This window comes from Anoplophora glabripennis, unplaced genomic scaffold (assembly GCF_000390285.2).
Source record: "Anoplophora glabripennis isolate ALB-LARVAE unplaced genomic scaffold, Agla_2.0 scaffold982, whole genome shotgun sequence".
Lineage (NCBI taxonomy): Eukaryota > Metazoa > Arthropoda > Insecta > Coleoptera > Cerambycidae > Anoplophora > Anoplophora glabripennis.
This window is the reverse complement of record NW_019417096.1, coordinates 83,689-108,042: the sequence shown is the minus strand read 5'-3', so window position 1 is coordinate 108,042 and position 24,354 is coordinate 83,689. Positions and strand designations below refer to the sequence as shown.

Here is a 24,354-nt window from a genome sequence, read left to right as displayed (position 1 = left end):
TATATATATAAACTTAAATTTTTATACATTACGGATTTTTAATAAGTGAATAACTAATCTACAGATGATATTGTATTAAACTCCGAATGATTTGGTGTATCAGAGCATCAGTGAATTTATGACATAACAGATTAGCGGTCAGTTAACTTAAACTAATAATATTCAATGATGTATAATGACAAAAAATTTTTGTATGAGAAGAAAATATCAACAGCTCGATAATTTCAAATTGCAATATTGTTATCAATTTATCAGATATTGCTGTATTTACATTTGTTGATATTGTATATTATTTACTTTATTTAAGTTAAATTTATTTAGTTAAAAAATTGATTAACAATTGATAATGTAATGCATTTTATTTTGCTCATGGCGCATTTTATTAATTTTTTTTTATGAAACTACTTATTTTGCTGAATTCTATATCAGTTCTCAAAGTTATCCTGATTAAAACCAAATCACCCTGTATATGACCTGCTATCGTAATAAAATACCCACCTGTGACAGAAAAGAAGTTACCTGTGATATGCAAATACTTTGTTAGGAGAGATCAGTGATGATGCAAAGGTAAGTAGACAACCTCGCAGCAGCAAATGAATTCTTTCTTTTACCTGACAAAGGGCTCACAGTTAATAATCTGACTTTCTTAAGGCAACAAAACTGCTCACTTGGAGTTATTGGGTTGATTATTAGGGTTAATGAGTTTACTCGATTGGGGTTAATGAGTTGACTCGCTTGGAATTAATGAGGACTTGCTTGGGGTTAATAAGTTGACTCGTTTGGGATTAATGAGGACTCGCTTGGGGTTAATGAGTTGACTAGTTTGGGGTTAATGAGTTGAGTCGCTTGGGGTTAATGCGTTAACTTACTTGAGGTAGCAAAGAGATTATAGCAAAACTGTCTACTTACTGCAAGTGAGTTCCTTTCAGCAAAGCAGTTTTTCTTGTGGTAAGAAGGCAACTCACTTGGCGCCTATTTAATGCAGATATTTTGCTACGGTTAATGGATTTTTACTAACCGTAGCAAAGAAATTCTCTCAGTGTAGTCGATGGGTTCTTTATAATAAATAGATGTTTTGTGATCGAGTGTTGAGTCAGTTTTCAGTTGTCTAACAACCGACAGAAAGTTTTCAATTAGGGTATTTACGTAGGTATGCAATAATACTTATATGCATGCGTGATTACATGCACACAATGCAGGCTGGATACAAACTCTTACTTCTCGAATAGGGATTTTCATTTTATGCTTGTTTGAAAATATGTACAACATTTAAGTTGCATTGCATGGTGCACGAAAGAGTGAGGAGAGCCAACAACACCGAAAAATAGTAAATACGGAGTTCACTCGCTTGGGGTTAATGAGTCGACTCGCTAGGATTAATGAGGACTCGCTTGGGGCTAATGAGTTCACTCGTTTGGGGTTAATGAGTTGAGTCGTTTGTGCTTAATGAGTTGACTTACTTGAGGTAGCAAAGAGATTATAGCAAAACTGTCTACTTACTGCAAGTGAGTTCCTTCCAGCAAAGCAGTTTTTCTTGTGGTAGGAAGGCAACTCACTTGGCGCCTATTTAATGCAGATATTTTGTTACGGTTAATGGATTTTTACTAACCGTAACAAAGAAATTCTCTCAGTGTAGCGGAACGATTAATGCGGTAAGCGGTAGTACAAATACCAGAAAGAAGGAAGCGATTTAGCAAAGCAAAGATACAAACGATAACTATAGAGTAGACTTGGCTACTATCTTTACACAAAAAGCAATAAAACAGTAACAGCGGGGCTCCTCAATGCTGGTAGGCGGCTGGCAGAAAATCTCTGAAAGGAAAGTATGATTAATTACGACCTGCGTTTCAACTCATAGGACAGAAAAGGAGGAAAGGATGACAATATCCTATCAGCTGAACGCGCAGTTAGGTTAAGTGTACCGGAAAGAGACAACAGTACACCCAACCACGTCGTACCTGAAAAAGAAATAAGATTAACTACGACCTGCATCTAAACTCATAGAACAGAAAGGAAATGGGACACAACATTCTATCAGCAGAGCGCGCAGTTAGGTTGAATTCACCGGACAGTGACAACAGTGCACCCTTCCTTGTCGTGTTCCTGCGGTTCGGTCCGACCTGCGTTTCAACTCATAGGACAGAAAAAGGGGGAGACAACATCCTATAAGCCGAACACGCAGTTTAGGTCTGGTACACCGGACGGAGACAACAGTGCACCTTTCCTTGTCGTGGTACGGCGGACAACTGAAAAGACAAGATATGATTAGTACTAGCGGACAGCAGCCAAATCTTTACCTATGTTCTCTAAACCTTGACTCACTTCTCTTCCTGGGCACGTCTGGTCGGTCGGAATGCTGGAACAGGACTACAGGACTTTAAAATGCCAAAAATAATGCTGGTGCGGTAAACTACATTTATTAAGATATAATTAAATAAAAACAAACCAAATGTGGGGTGTCGGAAAACCACTTCGTTACAATATTTTACAACACAGCTGATAATTCTGCAAACTTAATAAAAATCGGTTAACATTCGATCAAAAGATAAACAAGAGTTTCATAATCGAATACTGGGCAAATTCTCTGTTACATCGCTTTATAAATTTCAAATTTTCGATTATCTGATCAAGTTAACAGCATTATCGAACTTATAGCGTAAAAATTGCTGGTTGACCCTTTAAATTATTAATCCCAGAAGGCATTGTTTGAAAATATAGTTATCTTTTTACGTTCAGATACAATCTATAATAACAACTCACAACTCTATCCATTGATTTTAAAGGATGTAGTTACTTAGTCTAATAAATTCAACCCCTGACCTATAATTTCGATTCACTTGAATCCAACTGGGTGCTGAAATAATAAAGCTTGTTTTGATAGACAAGAAATTATCTGGATGCAATATTAGACAAATAATAGGGCTTTTCAATAAATATATGAATTTCTAAATTAACAAAGCTTAAATAGAAAATATTACTTCAATTCTGTAAATTAATAAAGGTACCTTTTCGGTACATAGGGATTGTGTAAAAAGTGGGAGATTATTACAGTCTAATTGAACAGGAAATAGAAAATGTCATTTTAGTCAAAATATTTCAGTCAAGGACTTAAAAACGCTAAGTAATAAAATACAGGATGATAAGATGTGTTGTATTTTTTAAGTAACTTCAGAAAAAGTTACGAAATAAAATTATAAAATTCTCATGAAAGAAATTCACTCGTACAATGTCACAGACGCAGGAAGTAATCTGGTTCTTCTTATATAAATAATAGCTTAGAAAAGTTTACACCGTTTGAAAAGCGTTGAGAAAACTTCTAAGAAAATTTTATAAAACTTAAAATTTTACAATTTTGTAATTTAAATAGTTTGCAGAAAGTTTTTAGAGTTCTATATTAAAGGTAAGAGCTGTTGTCTTATTTAAGTCTTAAAGACATAAATTTTGTTGGTATTTGAGGGAGTCTCAAATAATTAGTGGTATTTTAAAGTTAGGCGAATGCAGTTAATTTCGTCATAACTAGTTAAGTAAATTTAAAATTACGATCTCTTAGTGAATATTGAGTAACTAAAGTTTTGGAAGTCACTACGAACTTAATATAGCATTCAGCAATTTTCTTGGTAATCCTGGAAGGGAATAGGTCGCCACCTCGAGCCCCAGATTCGAGACCCGTATCCTGCCGAATGCCTAGCAGAGAGTGAGAAATATACCAGTGAGATTTTTATGTGTGCATTTTTATTTTATCTTCTCCAACCCGACCTATAGGGAGAGGGAAACGTTAGGGGGTAGTTTACTTATTTTTTTGTGTAGGTTGGCGCCCTGTTAACATCTTTTATCGTCCCTCTAACGTTCTCCTCAAACAGGCTAATATATATGTTGAGAATCCATTATTAGAACCGACCCACTGCCCATTGCCGCCACTATAGAGGGCTGCCGTTCGCACTTTATAGTATGAACACAGAAAGAACGCTATACTATTTTTGGAGAAAAAGGTTATGTAAAAAGTATAAAAAAGTTGAATAGAATTTTTTTCAAAAAGTTATTATTAGAACTGAACATTTGTTTTTGAGGTGCTGTTTGAAAAAAATGTATTATTTTTCCAAAGATAATACAAATATTTTTTTAATAAAAGAACTTCCTTGTATATCCACTATTGCGAAAGAAAAAACTAATAATAATAATAATTGCGAGGATTAACCTAAAAATTGGAGACTTGTTCTGTGAAATTGTTGCAATCTACTGTCTAACGATTTGTGCTAAGTTTCATTTTTAGAGTTTCGTATTTCACTTCATACAGAACTTTTTGCTTAAATTTTTTTTGTATCTCTTGCTTCAATTTGAATATACAGGTTGTTTCAGAAAGACCTCCCGTAAATACAGGGGGTGATAGTACAAGAAAGAATAAGAATTTTTTGTCTTATGAACTATATGTCTATCTCCTCTTGTTTTCGAGATACAAAGCGACAAATTAAAATTTTTTAAATAGAATTTTTTCGAAAATTTGCAAATGGTGCGAAATATTTTTATGAAATTTGGTATTCCGGAGTTTCTAAGGATGCCAAATACGTTGGTCTAATTATTTTTTGGACATTTCATAGAGGGCGCTAGTTATGCTACATTCCTATTACATTTTAAGTTCTGAATTTTTGAGATTAGGTTATTTACCATTCGGGCTCCAATTTCTAATGTACAATTTTATTTTCTAAAAATAATGTACTTTTGTTAGAACTTCCTAATGTGGAAGGTTTTCGATAAAAAAAGTTTTTAATTGAACTCTTAACAATATTACGATGTATAAAATAAGTGACTTTTCTCAAAGTAGGCTTATGTCAAAACTTATTGATGAATGTCTCATAAACAACGTATACATTCTTAGTAATATTTTAAACTAATTAACTAATTAACTTTATATCAAAATTTCAAGAACATGTAGAGAATCAGCTGCTTTTTTCCATAAATAATAAACAAATTAAAATAATCCTCATTAGTACAGTCATTGAAGCTGAAAATCAGCTGTAACCTCCGAATTCTTTGAAACTGCATGGATTTGCATGAAAATTTAGAATAAGGCTCATCTTAGGCTCAAGTTCAAAAGTGACATAAGCCCGATTGACGCTTTTTGTTTGTTTTTTGGAATGATTAAATCGTGCAATTATTTAAAATAAAAGTTATCTTATAGCTAATAAAAGAATTTTTCCCTTCCAACCCCTAAAAACCACCCCTGTATTGACAAAAATGATAAAAAATTACTTTTTAAAAGCTTGGAATGCTTTAACGGTGCAATTATTTAAAATAAAAATTCCCTCCTTGCTTATGAAATAATTTGTATCTCATAACACTTTTCAACCCTTATAAATCACCCCTATGCTAAAAATATTATAAAAAATTACGTTTTACATCTTAGAATGCTACAATTGTGCAATAATTTAAAATAAAAATTCCCTTATATTGTTTATGTAAGAATATTTTACTTTTGCCATTTTCAACTCTTATAAACTACACATTTACCAATAATAATGTAAAATATTTTTATTGAATCCTAACATTTTGCTCCAAAAATGCCGATTTTGCTTCGAAAAAATGTCATTGGTATTTTTACTATAACTCGGTTAATTTTGAAGCTATAGTATCCTACAAAAAAGCATTTTAAAGATAATTTCAAGAGCTGTAAGATCGTTTGCATATAATACCTTTAAGTCCTTCCTTTTTTAAAGGGAAAGGATCGAAGGGCTCGAGACAGGTCGTATTTTCACTAAAATGAATACATCAAGCGGCGATATCTCCTTTATTTTTTATGCTATAGGAATAAAAAAAGCAAAATATTTATTGAAAAATAAGCTACATTTTTATTGTTTATTATTTTTTACGTATCTTTCATAGTTTCAGAGTTATTATATAAATAAGGCAATTTTTTTTGAATAATGAAACATACGTTTTCAAGTTTTACCGTACATTATTCAAAAAATACGCATTCTGAACCGGTCTAACTTCAGGACCGTATGAAAAACACTAAAACAAAACTAATTGTAATGGGTCTACGATTAATTTTAATTCTAATGAAAATGGTAGGTACTGCGTTTACTGCTCATTTTTTCTTAAAAAAATATGAGCAACCCATCTGTTTTTGACGGTAACTCCTTCAATTTTGCTCTAATTAACTTTTATAGGTACTCATTTTGAAGGTCTTTTTGAGTGCTACAAAAAACTCCAGGAGCGTTATACACGTAAAATTAATCCTTTCTCCGTTATTTGACGTTGAATACATCGATTCGAATATTCCCCCCAAAATAAGTCCTCTTCCACTAACCATATTTCGCTTTGTATAGGACGTACCACACTTTTTAAAAAACGATTTTCTTTTTTTTCTTTGTTTATTTATACACTACATTTTTGTTCAATACACTTTTTTTAATAAAATGCGTAGTTTTTAAGTTATTCCCGAAAAATACTTTGAAAAAATGTTTTTTCACTCAAAATTCCATGTTTTCAATCGTGAATAGGTACTATTGATTTCTCGAAAAAATTATTCGAATATTTTTTGCTCAAAATTTGATTCTCTATCGATTTTCAGCGTTATTTAAAAAAAAATTCCACCCCCGAGAAGGTGTGTCAACCACCTAACAGGGTGTAAGCGTCAATTGGCGCTACGTCACTAATTTTCTCTAACTATCTGCCAAATTTCAAGTCGATCGGATCAATTCATGAAGTCGCGTCATCAAGAAATTGGACAAGTGTAATGCACCAAATCTGCTGTCAAATAACTCCTTGAATTTATTCATGAAGTTCATGACGAATTAGAGCATGTTCTAATTTTCGTCAATTTCTTCGTGAAATTCGGAAGTACCAACCCAACAGATTTCCAGCCTCAGATCAGTAATGAGGTTATGTTATTGGAATATGTAAATAATTGTGGGCGTCGCCGTCGTGTTAGTTTTGCATTGTTTTTACTGATTTATTACTTACAAAAACTAATATTTATATAATATTTGTCAGAACGGTACCGCTGTTGTATCACTACAATTATGAGTGGAAAGGTGACATTTTTCAAATTTATTTGCTTCTTTGATTCGTTGGTAGAGCTGATTCATACGTCAAAAAACTTGACAAAGTCTGTAGCAGTGTAAAACCACACTGTTTACCAATAAATTCGTTAATTAATTCATGAAGAACTTCGTCAATTTATTCATCAATAAATTGTCAATGTAAAACAGCTATAACAAAGACATATTAACAATTTTTATCTGAATTAAAAGAAATATATGTATTATTATAATTACGAACTTTTGTTGGTCTAATATTGTTAAAAAATTCTTGTAAATACAATTGTAGAATCAACTCTAACGAATTATGAGATTCTAGAAAGAATACCTCAGACACAATGGTTATCCAAAACTAATTTTGTAGAATCTCAAAAACTAGTTGCTTCATAAAAAAAAAATTTCATTTTCTAATGGTAAAATCCTAAAAAATTTAAATTTTACGCCAATTAAAAATTATATTTCGAACAAAGGGCTCCTTTTTTGTTGTTGTTTGCTTATTTTATTAACTTAAAACTATTTACATAATTATTAGCTTTCACTGAGAATGGCGGTTAGTTACGATTCTCGTTTGGAAAGAAAGCTTTTAAAACAACTTATTGACTTTTCTTCTAATTTTTAGTGAAATTCAATGTACATCATCTATGTTTGGGTAAAATTCTTAAAATGGTAGTTTTGACTCGTTTAACTTTCCCTAGACAACCGCTTAACTAATTCAAGGATTTAGCTCAGCTGCCACCATAATTCATTATTCTCATTTAGAAGAGGTCCGTTAACAATATTCCGCTGTTTTTAATGAACCAGTTTCACGTTAACTAACGATATTACCAAAGTTTTACGTTAGGGTTAAGCCTCCTAGGATATTGTAAAGCGTGTGTTCGAGCACCTAACATTCCACTTTACTGACGTCCTCCATAAATTAATATCACATCCACAGCTTGAATTAGTGCAGGCATTTGCTTACGTTCTAATTAAGACGTTGAATTTTCGTAATTATAACTTTTTCTTCTATCAATGAAGTTCAAACCTCAACACAAGCAATCGTTATAAGTTTCTTTACACGATGTGTATTAAAAGCAATATTTTAATTTCTAATTTCAGATAGTAAAGTGCAGCTTTTAGTCTCTCAGTTAATAAATTAGCTTTTAAATGGTTAATAGTGATTTGCCTTATTTGCCGCTAAGTATCCACTGAAATTGTAAACATAAATGTACCTTTTTTGTTACAGGAACTACTTGTCTTGGATAAAAATTGTTTTTTTTAAATTTCATTTGCAACTTCTTTAAACTTAACCAAATTTATATTTATTTGCTAAATTTTTGTATAACAACATATGCAAAATGTGTTATATTAGCTTCAATAGTTCATGCTAAATGGAGAAAATCACATAAATCGTTCGCAATCATAAAACATGACTTGCAACTTATCAGTTTTCCTACTATTCGATGGTGCAGGGTTTTCAGTACAGTAACGCGATATAGAGGCACGCCTAAATACGAAAATCGCCCCGTGATCAGATTAATGTCAGCAACTCATAATATATATTCTAGACCTTCTGGGGAGTACGCAAATGAAAGTTGCTGACAGCCTAGTTGGGGCAGGGGCGTTTAAAACGGGGTCAAATGTACTACTTACCGAGCGCGCAAACTGTATGCGTAGCCCAGAAGATATCTGTTTCGGGTTGGGTAAAACGCATATGATCGGAGATTTTTGCTTTAACGGCTTCCAAATAACATCAGAAATGATAATTTTTCTTTGCAAATAAAAAAAACGTAGGCTTAATTGTTATTGCAAAAAGTATAAAAAAATAGAAAAAAAATTCATTTTTTTCTTGGATTTCTCGTCGACAACTTAGCAACTATTCATTTTAGACAAAAATGGAAGAGGAAAAAATGTTTTGTAATTAAATTTTGATCAAGATAGAGTTAGTTGCAATACGAAAAAATAAATATTGTTATTGCAAAAATCGGAATAATCATTTAAAAAATTGCAAAAAATGCTAGTTTATTTGTCAATTTTTTCAGACACTTGAATAATATCTAGAATCTTCATACTTTTCCCAATTAAACTTCTTACTGCATAGAATCATCACACCAAATTTCATCCAATTCGATTTGATAGTTTTTACATAATAATTGTTGTTTTTTTTTTAATTAAAAACTTTTCAAAATCAAATTTCTAAAAATCTAAAGCCTTTGAATACTTGAAAATTTCACCATAAAAAGAAGAGCTCTCAAGCTTTAAAATGATTTTTGAAAAATTCAAGTAGGACGATTAGGTGAGCCGTGGTGATTGTTTAAACATTTTCCCAATTTTCACGCTTATAAACAATTGCAATACTTAATTTCATGTTTTTTTCAAATTTTTGTAATTTTAAAATATGGTTTGAAAGTACTCGAAAGGACGAGTATTTAAAAAAAAAACCTGATGATCCGCCCATTAGTTTCGGGCGTCCTATTTAAAATGTCACTCAAAGATATTCAAGACCGCGTGAAATCAATGAAAGTGGTGGGGGAGCAAACACACAGCTACTCCGATCTGAATTCTCGAGTTCAAAAATGAGTATTGCACCCATTGCCAAGGGCAAATTAGTAAAAATGCTCACAAAACAGTGGAAGTAGACGAGTTCGAAATCGATTTTGAAGAAGATATGTCGGAAGAAAGTGCAAGTGAACTCGACAATCAGGTTTCAGAGTCGTTAGAAAATGTTATTTTGCAGTTGCAGGACGAGGAAATCGACGACGAAATAGATTGTGATAATACTAATAAGGCATTTGAATTAGAAAAGATTAAATGTAAATAAAAATTGAAATAAATAGTTTAAAATTTGAAAAATCATGAAAAGTCTGTACTGTTTATTGAAGTATCCAAAAGATTCTTATACTTTTTTATATATAAATAAAAAATAAATTTTAGATAAATATTTTAAAAGTAAACGAAAAAATTAAAATTATAATTATTCACAATTTATTTTTTTGAAAGATTTTTAGAAATTTATCGTAAAACTAAAAATTAATACCAATTTTCAGTTGTTTATTTAAATAATTATTGTTTAAACAATTTTATAATATTTAAACAAACTTACTAGTATTACCTGGTGCAACATGCAAAAATTTTGGTCGTGAATATTAACATAGTAAATAAATAAACATAATAAATTAATCATTTTTTAAAGTAACTGTTTATCGGCATGTCAAAAGTCCAATAATTAATAATAAAAGGTAGTTGAAAATATGATAATTGAATTTTTTAAGTTGCGAGACATCGATTTAAAAAAAAATCATCGAAATTGGTCCATTAGAAGCTGAGATAAGTGAAATTTTTCCGAGCGTCGCAGTTTTGAACTCGAGAATTCAGATCGGAGTAGCTGTGTGTTTGCTCCCCCCACCACTGATACCTCATTGATTTCACGCGGTCTTGAATATCTTTGAGTGACATTTTAAATGGGACGCCCGTGATTGCAAATTTTGAAAATTTATATCTGGAAAGTACTCAAAATGACAAACCTATTAGTTAAAAAAACAGCCCTTATATCCTTATAGTTTTGCTGTAAATAAGGGTTAACTTTAACGGGCTATAACTCCAAAAATAATGGGCGGATCATCAGGTTTTTTTTAAATATTCGTCTTTCCGAGTACTTTCAAACAATATTTTAAATAAAAAAAAATTTTGAAAGAACAATAAATTATTGCAATTGTTTATAAGCGTGAACATTGCGAAAATGATTAAACAATCACCGCGGCTCGCCTAATCGTCCGATTTGAATTTATCAAAAACCAGTTTAAAGCTTGAGGACTCTTCTTTTTGTGGTGAAATTTTCATGTATTCAAAGACTTTAGATTTTTAGAAATTTGATTATGAAAGATTTTTGAAATTTGGTGTGATGATTCTATGCAGTAAGAAGTTTAATTGGGAAAAGTATGAAGATCCTAGATATTATTGAAGTGTCTGAAAAAAATTGACATATAAACTAGCTTTTTTTGTAATTTTTAAATGATTTTTCCGATTTTTGCAATAACAATAATTATTTTTTTTTATTGCAACTAACTATATCTTGATCAAAATTTAATTACAAAACTTTTTTTCCTTTTCCATTTTTGTCTAAAATGAATAGTTGCTAAGTTGTCGACGAGAAATCCAAGAAAAAAATGATTTTTTTTCAATTTTTTTATACTTTTTGCAATAACAATTAAGCCCACGTTTTTTTTTATTTGCATAGAAAAATTATCATTTCTGATGTTATTTGGAAGCCGTTAAAGCAAAAATCTTCGATCATATGCGTTTTACCCAACCCGAAACAGATATCTTCTGGACTACCCATACAGTTTGCGCGCTCGGTAAGTGGTACATTTGACCCCATTTTAAACGCCTATTATTATTATTTTACACAACATTTTTATTAAACAAATCTGTTTATAACCTCAAATAAAGTCCTAATACAAATTTTAAAATCAAAATTTTTTTGGTGGGAAGTAGAGAGTAGAGAGGAAGTATATAGAGTAAAAGTCAAAATTGAAATTTTTATTTTAAAATTTGTATTAGGACTTTATTTGAGGTTATAAACAGATTTGTTTCATAAAAATGTTGTATAAAACAATAAAAAATGGTACATCTCTCTTAAGTATTTTTCTGTTTTTTTAACTTATGAACACCCTCTATGTCTAATCTAAGATGTTTGTATGACAGTCTCATTTTTTCGAGAGGCAGAACTTTTTATAAAGAGTGACATTTTTCGATATAGTCACAAATGAGTTTCTCCTCTTGTCAACTCCATCCGTGGACACACTGTACATACATTACTAATAAACTTTATTGTACTTAAATTCTCAAGTTTTTGCTAAATTATTTTATTAAAAAAGAAAAAAAAATCAAAAAATCTTATTGCTTGATTTCTTTAAAATTGTTTATTAACGATTTTTTGCATCAAATTTTCCTTTTACATTCTTTAAATAAGCCTTTTCGATGAGAAATTCGAATTTCTACAAAATTTTTCCTATACCGAAATATTGCTTCGTTTTCGTGACATATTATGAAAAACTGCAAAAGTGCTTTTTCACCCCTATCTTCAATTTCAAGCCTCTAATTTAATAGCATCCCGCGGTTTTTTCGTTTTTAATGACCCTTCGAACAAGTCATGTGATGAAAATCCTTGAACGTCTTATTTCCTTCCTTTTTTGCAAAAAATGAGAATTAAAACGTATAAGAGTAAACGTGATGAAAGTCGAAAAATTGCCTAAGTTTGACCGGCCATATATCAGTCAATTTTCATTCAAAAATACTTTGCAACCTCTTATTTTGAAGAAAATTTTATCTACTTTNGAGAATTCAGATCGGAGTAGCTGTGTGTTTGCTCCCCCCACCACTGATACCTCATTGATTTCACGTGGTCTTGAATATCTTTGAGTGACATTTTAAATGGGACGCCCGTGATTGCAAAATTTGAAAATTTATATCTGGAAAGTACTCAAAATGACAAACCTATTAGTTAAAAAAACAGCCCTTATATCCTTATAGTTTTGCTGTAAATAAGGGTTAACTTTAACGGGCTATATCTCCAAAAATAATTCGTCTTTCCGAGTACTTTCAAACCATATTTTAAATAAAAAAAAAATGAAAAAACATTAAATTATTGCAATTGTTTATAAGCGTGAAAATTGCGAAAATTATTAAACAATCACCACGGCTCGCCTAATCGTCCGATTTGAATGTTTCAAAAACCATTTTGAAGCTTGAGGACTCTTCTTTTTGTGGTGAAATTTTCATGTATTCAAAGACTTTAGATTTTTAGAAATTTGATTTTGAAAATTTTTTAATTTGAAAAAAAAATTTAAACATTTAGGTATTATGTAAAAACTATCGAACCGAATTGGATGAAATTTGGTGTGATGATTCTATGCAGTAAGAAGTTTAATTGGGAAAAGTATGAAGATCCTAGATATTATTGAAGTGTCTAAAAAAAATTGACATATAAACTAGCTTTTTTTGTAATTTTTAAATGATTTTTTCCGATTTTTGCAATAACAATAATTATGTTTTCGAATTGCAACTAACTCTATCTTGATCAAAATTTAATTACAAAACTTTTTTCCTCTTCCATTTTTGTCTAAAGTGAATAGTTGCTAAGTTGTCGACGAGAAATCCAAGAAAAAAAATGAATTTTTTTTCTATTTTTTTTATACTTTTTTGCAATAACAATTAGGCCCATGTTTTCTTTATTTGCATAGAAAAATTATCATTTCTGATGTTATTTGGAAGCTGTTAAAGCAAAAATCTCCGATCATATGCGTTTTACCCAACCCGAAACAGATATCGTCTGGACTACGCATACAGTTTGCGCGCTCGGTAAGTGGTACATTTGACCCCATTTCAAACGCCTATTATTATTATTTTACACAACATTTTTATTAAACAAATCTGTTTATAACCTCAAATAAAGTCCTAATACTAATTTTAAAATCAAAATTTCAATTTTTGAGGTGGGAAGTAGCTATACATATAGAGTAAAAGTCAAAATTGAAATTTTTATTTTAAAATTTGTATTAGGACATTATTTGAGGTTATAAACAGATTTGTTTCATAAAAATGTTGTATAAAATATTAAAAAATGGTACATCTCTCTTAAGTATTTTTCTGTTTTTTTAACTTATGAACACCCTCTATGTCTAATCTAAGATGTTTGTATGACAGTCTCATTTTTTCGAGAGGCAGAACTTTTTATAAAGAGTGACATTTTTCGATAAAGTCACAAATGAGTTTCTCCTCTTGTCAACTCCATCCGTGGACACACTGTACATACATTACTAATAAACTTTATTGTACATAAATTCTCAAGTTTTTGCTAAATTATTTTATTAAAAAAGGAAAAAATCAAAAAATCTTATTGCTTGCTTTAAAATTGTTTATTAACGATTTTTTGCAAAATTTTCCTTTTACATTCTTTAAATAAGCCTTTTCGATGAGAAATTCGAATTTCTACAAAATGTTTCCTATGAACTATACCGAAATTTTGCTTCGTTTTCGTGCCATATTATAAAAAACTACAATAGTGCTTTTTCACCCCTATCTTCAATTTCAAGCCTCTAATTTAGTAGCATCCCGCGGTTTTTTCAATTTTAATGACCCTTCGAACAAGTCATGTGATGAAAATCCTTGAACGTCTTATTTCCTTCCTTTTTTGCAAAAAATGAGAATTAAAACGTATAAGAGTAAACGCGATGAAAGTCGAAAAATTGCCTAAGTTTGAGCGGCCATATATCAGTCAATTTTCATTCAAAAATACTTTGCAACCTCTTATTTTGAAGAAAATTTTATCTACTTTTTTTTCTATAAAGAAATGGCTATATCTATCTTTACTCAAAAAAAGAACTAGAGGCAAAAAAGTAAAAAAATCTGAAAATCGAATGTTTTGTTATTTTTTCAAATTGTTTATTAACGATTTTTTGCATAAAATTTTCCTTTTAAATTTTTTAATTAAGCCGGGAAATTCAATTCTCTAAATAATTTTTCCTATGAACTATAGCGAAATTTTGCTTCGTTTTCGAGCTACAATTAAAAAACTGAATGCGGTGCATTTTCGACCCCTATCTCCAATTTCCACCCTCTAATTTAATAGCACTCCGCGGTTTTTTTTTTATCTAAAATGACCATTTGAATGATTCATGTAATAAAATATCTGGAACGTCATAGTTCCTTTTAAAATCATATATTCAATAGCCTATAAATAGAATAACAAACACTCCATTCCAGACCACGAAAATGCTGCTTTTGAAAGCAGACATATTGAGGAGATATAATTTGATTAAGGATCTTTTTATAATCTCAATTAGACTAGCAACTCGAATAATTGCATTAAGTCCAGGATAATGTTCACAAATTCGACTAGACTAAGCCAACCAACCCAACAGAGGCAGTCGGTGAATTGTCTTGAATCAAAATTACTGTATTAATTTTCAAAAGGTTTAGGTACCTATTCGGAAAATGAGCGTTTCCAAAGGTCTTGTGTAATAGCTGTCATCTATTAAAATTAATATGACTTAAATCAGAGTTGACTGCAACAATTGGTTCCATAGTGAGAAAATTGACCTCAATTAATGTGGAAACATCAATTTTGTCTGAACTTCCTATTTCTTTAGACATTCTGGGCTGGCCCATTAAAGCGAATTGATTTGGAGCTTGGGGGAAAATGCACCACACGACGTTATATCTGCAGGGTTTTGACGAGAAACTATATGACACTAATTTTTCGACGTAGTAGCTTACTAAAAAAAGATTTCCATCTATGTGGATAGTTTTCTATCCATAGTTAGATATATTATAATTACACAGCCATGCAATTTTTTTTTAATATTTCGGTCTATTTAGAGAAAAAAGTTTTTACTTTGAACCTATGAACACATCTATGTACTTTAATTTCAAAATTTTTACTATTTTAACAAAAAAATTGAGAGATTTCCACTGATTTTGATCTATTTTTTTAGGTTATGGAAAAATCCTGACGCGATGGAACATTTCTGATGGCTCTATCGTCTTCAGCAGATCAAAATTCAAGAGTGTATCTTACTCTGTTAAAAAGTATATGAAAAAAAATTGTATGCTTGCGTTATTTATAATAAAAATAGAAATACCAATGCATTTTCCCAAAAATATATTTAATAACATAATTTTATTCCACAAGTAATTTCCCTACTCTACACATAGATATACTTAGATAGTATTTGATATTTAGTTCCAATTGAAAATTGAGAATTTGAAAATATTGTTTTACCAGTTTCCCTCTCACATTAAAGGCACGTTTTGCTTAACCCGGCTCTGGGTAAATCCCAGCACATTCTTTATTAGATATCCATAAATTTCTGTATTCATCTGTAAAGGCACATACTGTGCTCCACCAACGTTGTCCTAATTCTGATTTACTCATCTGTTGCATTTTGACGTCTGGATACTACCAATGAAAATATATTCTTCGAATCTTAGCTGGTCGGTATATAAATCGTTCCAAACATACAGGGTCGGAAAGTCCCCATGGTTCATCGGCCGTTACGTGAGATCCACTTCTTATTTGTGGAAGGGCGAAATGGGCGGTGACTATTAGACGCCTTCATTATAGCCATCTTTCTCTATCGCACGGATTTCTATGACTTTCTTTATCGCTCTCACGTAACGGCCGATGAACCATGGGGACTTTCCGACCCTGTATATCAAAGTAAAAGAAAATTTTAAAAGATGTATTCATAAATTCAATTTAGAGAGAGTAAATGTGATTAATGTTATATAATAACATTTTTAATCTATTTATTAAAAAATGTGTTTCTAAAAGTTAGTAAATTATTTTCAACAAAAATTAAACAAACATATAGTGTGCCCGCAGATGGAGCTTCTGTTAAATTTGTAAAAAATGAAAGTCTAAGTTTACTACAAATACAGGGCATCCTCTTAAAGAAATTATTAGAAATGCAGAAGCTGATTTCAGCTTTAGAGCTGGATACTCTGCACTAGACACATAAGTCAAACCAAACTTTTTTAACATTTAATATACAAGGCGTCCTCTGTCGTCTTAATTGTAAGCGTATACAACAAAAAACGTTTAATTTAAGTCGGCATTTTAAAAAATAATTTTGTAAGTAATTTGTAGCATATCTTTATGAGACAATTCAATAGGTCTTGTCGCGGCAAAATATTATTCTCTTAGCGGCTAAAGTGCCCTTTCCAAATAGAATATCAAAAAACTTTATTGAGATATTTAAAAGAAAATTAAAAGTTTTCGAATTAAGATTTGTCATATGCTAGAATTGAAGACAATCGGCTTGTTTTCATAGATCACAGAATCATAAATTCCAAACTGGTTACCACTATAGTGGTAATGGTAATAGGGTGTAATGAACCTTTGAGTTTAATTGCAATTTTTTTTCCATTTGGTTAATAATTACTAATTCTTTGATATTATTTAAAATGAAGAGTCCGTTCTTATATTTTTATATTTATTTAGGCCGTCCAGAAATTATTTTGTTTGCAAAAATTATACTACGATTTGGGGCCCCACTCTAATTCTAGTAGTAATTCTAGTAATTTGCCAGTAACATGGGACTAATAAAAGACCACTGTTAATAAAACCAGTGAATAATCCATTAAAAGCCAGTTCCTATCCAGAAAGTCGAGTAAGAGATAACAGGAACAATCCCGAACTTGGAGGAACGANGAAGAGATAACAGGAACGATCCCGAACTTGGAAGAACGACCGAGGAGAATCAGTTCCTATCCGGAAAAGATATCTAGCTACCCAGAACCAAGTCCGACATTAGAGGAGACCGACCGATTGACCTAGATGGGAGGCAGGGAATATAAGTAGTGACCAATTACAAGAAGTAAATTTATTTCCTTTCCCATCCATCCCATCCTACCAGAGTACGAGTACAACACTTTCTAGTTTCAACCTACACTACTTGGCGTTAGAAATATACTGTGTAATACCACCACCAATAACCACTGGAATTCACGTTTTGTGTTAGGAGGTACCCACACAAAACACCTGGGACGGCTGTTTAGATACCACTTTTATAATTGTCTGTATACAGTCATAGCCGTAGATTTAGGAACGGAGGGGGCAGCTGTGTAAACACCACCTCTGAATTAGTTTGTTGTCATACATATACAGCCGAATTTTTGATAAGTGGCTGCGCAAACACCATTGTTACTTCTATCTAAATCCTGAATTATTGCCTTTATTATTTTTTCTATTTCATAGAAACTGAAATTTTGTACAACTTGTTATTATTTGTAGCTCTGTTTGAAACCAATCTTTAGCTATGTTTTTTTAACATCGACGTTTGTTAACATAATGCAGAGTCAGTAAATCCGCAATTGAGTCATGCTGACCTCATCAGCGTGCCTCAATTACGAATTTACTTTTAGAATTGTAATAAATAAATTGAATTGGAAAAAGTATTGTATCATTTATTTCATTAATGCGAATCCACCGAATCCGATAACATTCGAATCCAGCCAAAATTCTAGTTAACGTAATTTGATGATAATTCTATTAGTTTAATAATAATAACTCAACACTAAAACAACTACTTTTTCTGTCTGATAACAGAAAGAAATAGAACGGACCCTGAAAATTACTTGTCTTCACTGTAGCTACCCGAGTACTATATCAAGGGTAAGGTTCACATGGGGTTTCCCTCATGAAAAACATAAGAAAACTGGCGCCCGAGAGTAACCGCTGTCGATCCGAAATCCGAGGGACAGCCCAAAATTTGATGTCCGGACAGGGAAATCAACTGACACCATTAGACGGTGAAAATAATGTTTAGTCGCAACCCGACATTACTCGTAACGGTGCGTCACAAGGGATACATAGTACATACATGATGGACCACTGCATTTTTGTACATTTAAATACAAGCAAAATTTTAACGAGAATTACTTTTTTTTATTAAATGCTATTTGTGGACACTGTATTTTCTCGACACTGTTGTAATGAAAAAATCGCTTACCTGTCATACTGAAATCATTAAATATTATTTCAAGTGGTGATATGAAATGCAAAAATATAGGTACTAATGAACGTATCTCGGCTGCACTTCACGTTACGCTTTGCCCTGATTGTCAAGTGGTAATAGGAATAAAAATACATTGATGAAAATTGTGGAAATAGGATTTTTGCATAACTGTAATAGTTTTTATACACGAAAAATGCGAATCAACTGAACAAACATGATACATTACATTTTACTTGTACTTTTACATTAATTAAAATGGATTATTCCTAATCATTTATGTGTTTTTTACTATTTCATATAAATATACGAATAAAAGTGCGAATTTACATGACCTGATTTGGCTCGACCAATCAGATTAATCATATGATCACTCGGTGCGGTGTTATCACGCGAGAGTAGAGAACTCTGCTAGTTATTGAACAGACATGTCTTCATTCATTTGTGGCGGCATAATATAGCATGGTGTTTCAACTACCTAAAGATGACTTTGTGTAAATTCCATAAATCTTCAATATATCTCCATTTAAAGTTATTGAAGATTATGAGAAACATACTGTACAGAAATACTGTCACTTACTATTTAAGATCTATTTTACTTATTTTTTTACTTCACTATATTTTGTTTTCAGTTTAATGTTCTCAAGAAGCGGTCATTGCTCTGGAAATGGTTCAAAGATTCCATCTTAAAATGCTTTCCTCATACCATAATTCGAGCGAAAATATCCATCACAAAAGTCACGTTTTTTTTTAGTACGCTTCTAAGAAAAATATTATAATTCCGGAAAGCAAGTTGAATCAGGAACTCATAAGGCCGTTATAAAAATGGTGTAGAAAATAAGAACAAATTTGGTGTAAACTTTATTTTATATTCAAGAATAATTTAAATGTTATTGTTAATTTAATATTGTTCAAGGAGTATCGCCTACAATGGTTCAACTAGAAGTAGGGTTTTCTGTAGTCAAAAAGTTGATTGTTAGTTTTCTTTTTGTTATTTCTTACTTGTTTTTTTCGCATTGCTTTGTAAAATAAAAATTGTTTCTACTTTATAGGTTTGATGCCTAAAAAAAGAAGGATATGCAAATGCAATCAGGAAATCTGGGCAAATTGTTGTTTTCGAAGAAATCGATGTCTAAAACAAAAAGTACGCATTCAGCAAATATCTACTTCGTGACAGAGTTTTTTTTCCGCGACAAAGAAAACCCGGAGAAATGACATGTTAACCCGGAGCCCGGAGATGTACCATCAAAACCCGAAAACTCCCGGAGATCTGGCAACCCTACTTATAGCAACAAGGGTTAATATTTTTTGAACGAATGAACTGTAACTGTTATTACGAGGTTTACCATTTTATTTACAATTAGTTTTCATATTATTCTTGACCATAAAATAGAGTTTGCACCAGATCTTATCTTCTACACCATTTTTTATAACTGTCTTATTAGTTCCTGATTCAACTTGTTTTTAGGAATTATAATGTTTTCCTTATAGAAGCATACTAAAAAAACGTGACTTTAGTAATGGATGCTTTCGCTCGAATTATGGTAATAGGAAAAGTTGCAAAAATGTCAATAATCACTTTTTTAAAATAGTGAACTGAAACTTTATATTCTAGTTAATCTTTTAGATGGAAATAACTTTTCTTTATAATAATAAAGAAGATACTTTACTCTTGAGCCGATTTGCAGTTTTCGTCTGCCCCTCGTAAATAACACACGTTTTATGAGGTTCGATGTGCGCTATTTGGATTTAACGACATGCAGAAACATCTGACATTCGAGGGAATTTATTGAATTTATACATAAAGTTTTTTCCCAATAGTGCAAACTTTTTGAATAGCGCTGTTACATATAGGTTATTTAATTAGTCTTCGTAGTTAAAGAAGTTTTATATCATAGATTAATGCAAGCTTTATACGGTTTTCGAGAATATGAAAACGTATCTGGTAGCTCTGGTTTAAATTTGAAGACATTGAAGGACAAAAAGTGTGTAAAATGAAATATACAGGGTGAGTCAGCAAGAATGGGTCAACACTAAACTGGAGATACTTTTTAAGTTTAAGAAATACAGGATGTTCAAGGTTTCAATTTGATTCTGAAATTTCTCAATAACTGAGAAAGTTTTGATAGAATAACTCTGAAACTTGGTAGTGTTGGTTTTTTTGGTGTGAGAATTACGAATTTGAAGCTTATTTTGACGTTGCTCCTAGAGGGCGCTAGTTTCACAATATTATTTAGGTAAATCGGAACATATTTTTTTTATCTGTTGAGCTATGCTTTAAAAATCTAAAAGAACGTCCAATTCTACATAAAAAATGTCCTCTTGTTTAGGTCGCCTACTTTTATCGGTTTCTGAGTTATTTGCATTTAAAAGTTTCAATGTATGTATTTTGTGGTGATTTTCTTTCAGACGCTTATATTGCTATTTCTTTTCTAAGTAGGCTTGTGTCAAATTTTCTTGTCAATAAATATTAACGTATTTTGCGTATGTCTGATTTATTATTCGTGCAAAATTATTAGCTAGTGATCAAAAAATGCCATGGCAATAATTTTTCTAACAGTGAGATGCATAATATGATTTGTGTTTTTGCTTAGGCTAATTTTAATGAACATGCGGCGGCCCGAAGATATGTGCAATTGTACCCAAATAGATTACCTAATTATAAACTATTCAGAAATCTTTGCAATCGCTTAGGCGGATCTGGATTTTTTCGACCAAAAAGTAACCATGATACTCCAAAATCTATCACAGTCGATGAAGAAGAGAAAATTTTACTACTCGTACTCGTCGGTTAAGTGTGGCAACGAGGGTAAGCCAATCGTCCATTTGTAGAATTTTTGAAAAAAGAAATGTTCCATCCATGTCATTATACTCCGGTTCATCAGTTATTGTCGCAAGATTTACCAGCTCGCTTACAATTTGCTCAGTTTATACAAAATATGCAAACGGAAAACCCAGATTTCCTCAATAAGATTTTATTTACTGATGAGGCGACATTTACTAGACAAGGAGTTTTCAATTGGAAGAGCAATCATTTGTGAGATTCCACATGCTGTAAAAGAAAGTCATTTTCAGCATAAGTTCAAGATGAGTATTTGGTGTGGTTTAATTTCTGTTTTTTTTTTCATAGGACCTTTTGAATTGCCACCCAATCTAACTGGACCTCATTATTTAAATTTTCTTCAACATAATTTAAACGAGCTTCTAGATGATGTACCACTCGCTTTAAGAGAGAGTATGTGGTTTATGCACGATGGTGCACCATCACATTTTGCCTTGCCAGTACGCCAGTATTTAAATGAACATTTTCCTCATCGGTGGATTGGCCGTGGGAATGAATTTAGTTGGCCACCAAGAAGTCCAAACTTAAACCCTCTGGACTGTGGTGTGGTCAAACTTGAAGGATGTATTGTATCGTGAAGAAATTAATTCTGTTGAGGAGTTACGACAGAAAATACAAGTAACCGCGAATGCGTTTAAAAATAATAGGGACATTTTGTTTAATATTCAGAGACATTTAAGAGTGTAAAATAAAATGTATTGAGGTAGCTGGTGGAAACTTTCAGAATTTGATTTATGGTTTGTTATTATTACTACTATCAATAATTCTTGTTCTTATTTTCAACTTTTGAGAATACAAAATCACCACAAAATACATACATTGAAACTTTTAAATGCAAATAACCCAGAAATCGATAAAGTTAGGCGACTTAAACAAGAGTACATTTTTTATGTAGAATTGAACGTTCTTTTAGATATTTAACTTTTTAAAAGCATAGCTCAACAGATAGAAAAAATATGTTCCGATTTACCTAAATAATACAGTGAAACTAGCGCCCTCTAGGAGCAACATCAAAATAAGCTTCAAATTCGTAATTCTCGCACCAAAAAAATCGAACACTACCAATTTTCAGAGTCATGCTATCAAAACTTTGTGAATTATTGAGAAATTTCAAAATAAAATTTAAACTTTGAACATCCTGTATTTCTTAAACCAGCGACATTCGTATAATGCATGATGAGCTCAAACATAATATTTTGGTGTCTAGTATCTCCAGTTTTGTGTTGACCCATTCTTTCTGACTCACCCTGTATACTTTGTTCTTTAAATAAGCAGGGAAAGTATTTTAGGTAAAATCTTGATATTGATAATTAAACACCATGTACAAGATAACCCAAATCTGATGGTCTGGTCTCCATTATAGGAAAACGGAACTGTATGAAGGAACTCGCAAGGACGATCTTTGTAGTATGAAGCATTTGACATAAAATTCCATTATACATTTAGTTTACCACCAAGTGCTGTGGTGACATTGGAATTATTTTTCCCTACTTAATAAATATTGTTTTTTATCAAATCCCATTTTTCCTCAACCAGCTTCTATTAAAATGTTGGTACATATCTCTTCTCTTTCAAAACATATAAGATGGTAAGTATGGAGAAATGACTCTGAAATTAACTCTAGCAGATCATGCCTGTACGATTTTGTCAGTTTTAAACAAGATGCTTAATATTCATATTTTCATTACTTTTGGGCAAATTTGCTACATTTATTAGGAAAATGAATACTCGATGAAAAAGTAGTTATGATTTTTTTGTAGGAAGCTCGGAAAGATTCGAAATTAGCAATATAGTTTTATATAAACAAGTGATTTATATCAATAATGAAAATAATCATTGAAAGGATCTTGTTTTCTACGGCCAGGCTGGTAAAATAAAGAACATTTAAGACTTAATAGAACCAGTGTTTTTCTCATTATACAGGGTGTCCCAGAATAACGTGCACAACGGAAGACCACAGATTCGTAGACTCAAAATAGACAGATTTAGATTACTTTAGACTACTTCGCCTATATCCGCTTCGTTTGACCGCTAGATGGTCTCAAAATTCGTGAATTTTTTTTTAATTTTGTAAATAACTAATATGTATTAATCATTTTTTATTACTTTTGGGGTGTCGACTTTTCCTTTCAATCTACAAATTTTGGTGTTACATGTAGTGTTTTTTAAAATTTACCACTTTTACAAAATTGATGTATGGTGACAATATCCGTTCATAACTTTTTCCTCTTTCCGGCAATAGTAACAACTATTTTTTATATGATAGGTGATATCATTTGGAAGTTTGGGTCTCTTCTAGAAAACATGTTAATTGTGAATATTTATTATTCCGTTTCTGGATGAACAGAATTGGCAGGTACAATGACTTAAAGATCAAACTGAAATTACAGTCAACCTACAAAATCAGAAACTACTAGCACTTTGTTAAGTAATGTAATATGGGTGGCAAGATAACGGATAGATTTAAAAAAATATTTTTTGTACCCCAATCGCTCATTTAATCAAAATTCTACAGGAGACCCAAAAACTTGCAAATGGTATCACCTTTCAAATGAAAAATAATCGTCATTGTTGCCCAAAAGAGGAAAAGTTATGAACGGATATTGTCACTATAAATCAATTTTGTTCTAAGTTTTAAAAAACACGCTGTATAACACCAAAATGTGTAGAAAGCAAAAGTCCTCACCTCAAAAATAATCAAAATCTAATAATACGTATTCGAGTTATTTACAAAATTCAAAAAAATTTCACGATCTTTGAGGCCATGTAGCGGCCAAACCAAGCAATTTCGGAAATAGGTCCAAACACAGCAAATCTTAACATAAACTCTTGCAATTTATTGGCTTATTAGACCAGGCGGTATCTGTTTTGGTTTGGGTGAATCGTATATCCACGGAGATTTTTCGCTTTTTGGCTTTCAAATATCACTAGAAATGAAAATTTTTCTATGCGCATAAAAAAAACGTGGGCTTAACTTTTG

At 31.5% G+C, this 24,354-nt stretch overlaps 1 protein-coding gene across 1 annotated transcript in view; it reads right to left on the bottom strand.

Moving 5' to 3' along the window:
- Positions 1-2,163: 2,163 nt before the first annotated feature.
- The window catches only part of LOC108913012 (gamma-aminobutyric acid type B receptor subunit 1-like), a 65,001-nt gene continuing 42,810 nt past the window's right edge, over positions 2,164-24,354 (bottom strand). The window contains exons 4-5 of the mRNA XM_018718466.1: positions 2,323-2,356; positions 2,164-2,246 (exon numbers count right to left, since the gene is read on the bottom strand). Of these exons, the coding sequence (XP_018573982.1) occupies positions 2,164-2,246; positions 2,323-2,356 (117 nt within the window). The remainder of the gene's footprint in view (positions 2,247-2,322; positions 2,357-24,354) is intronic.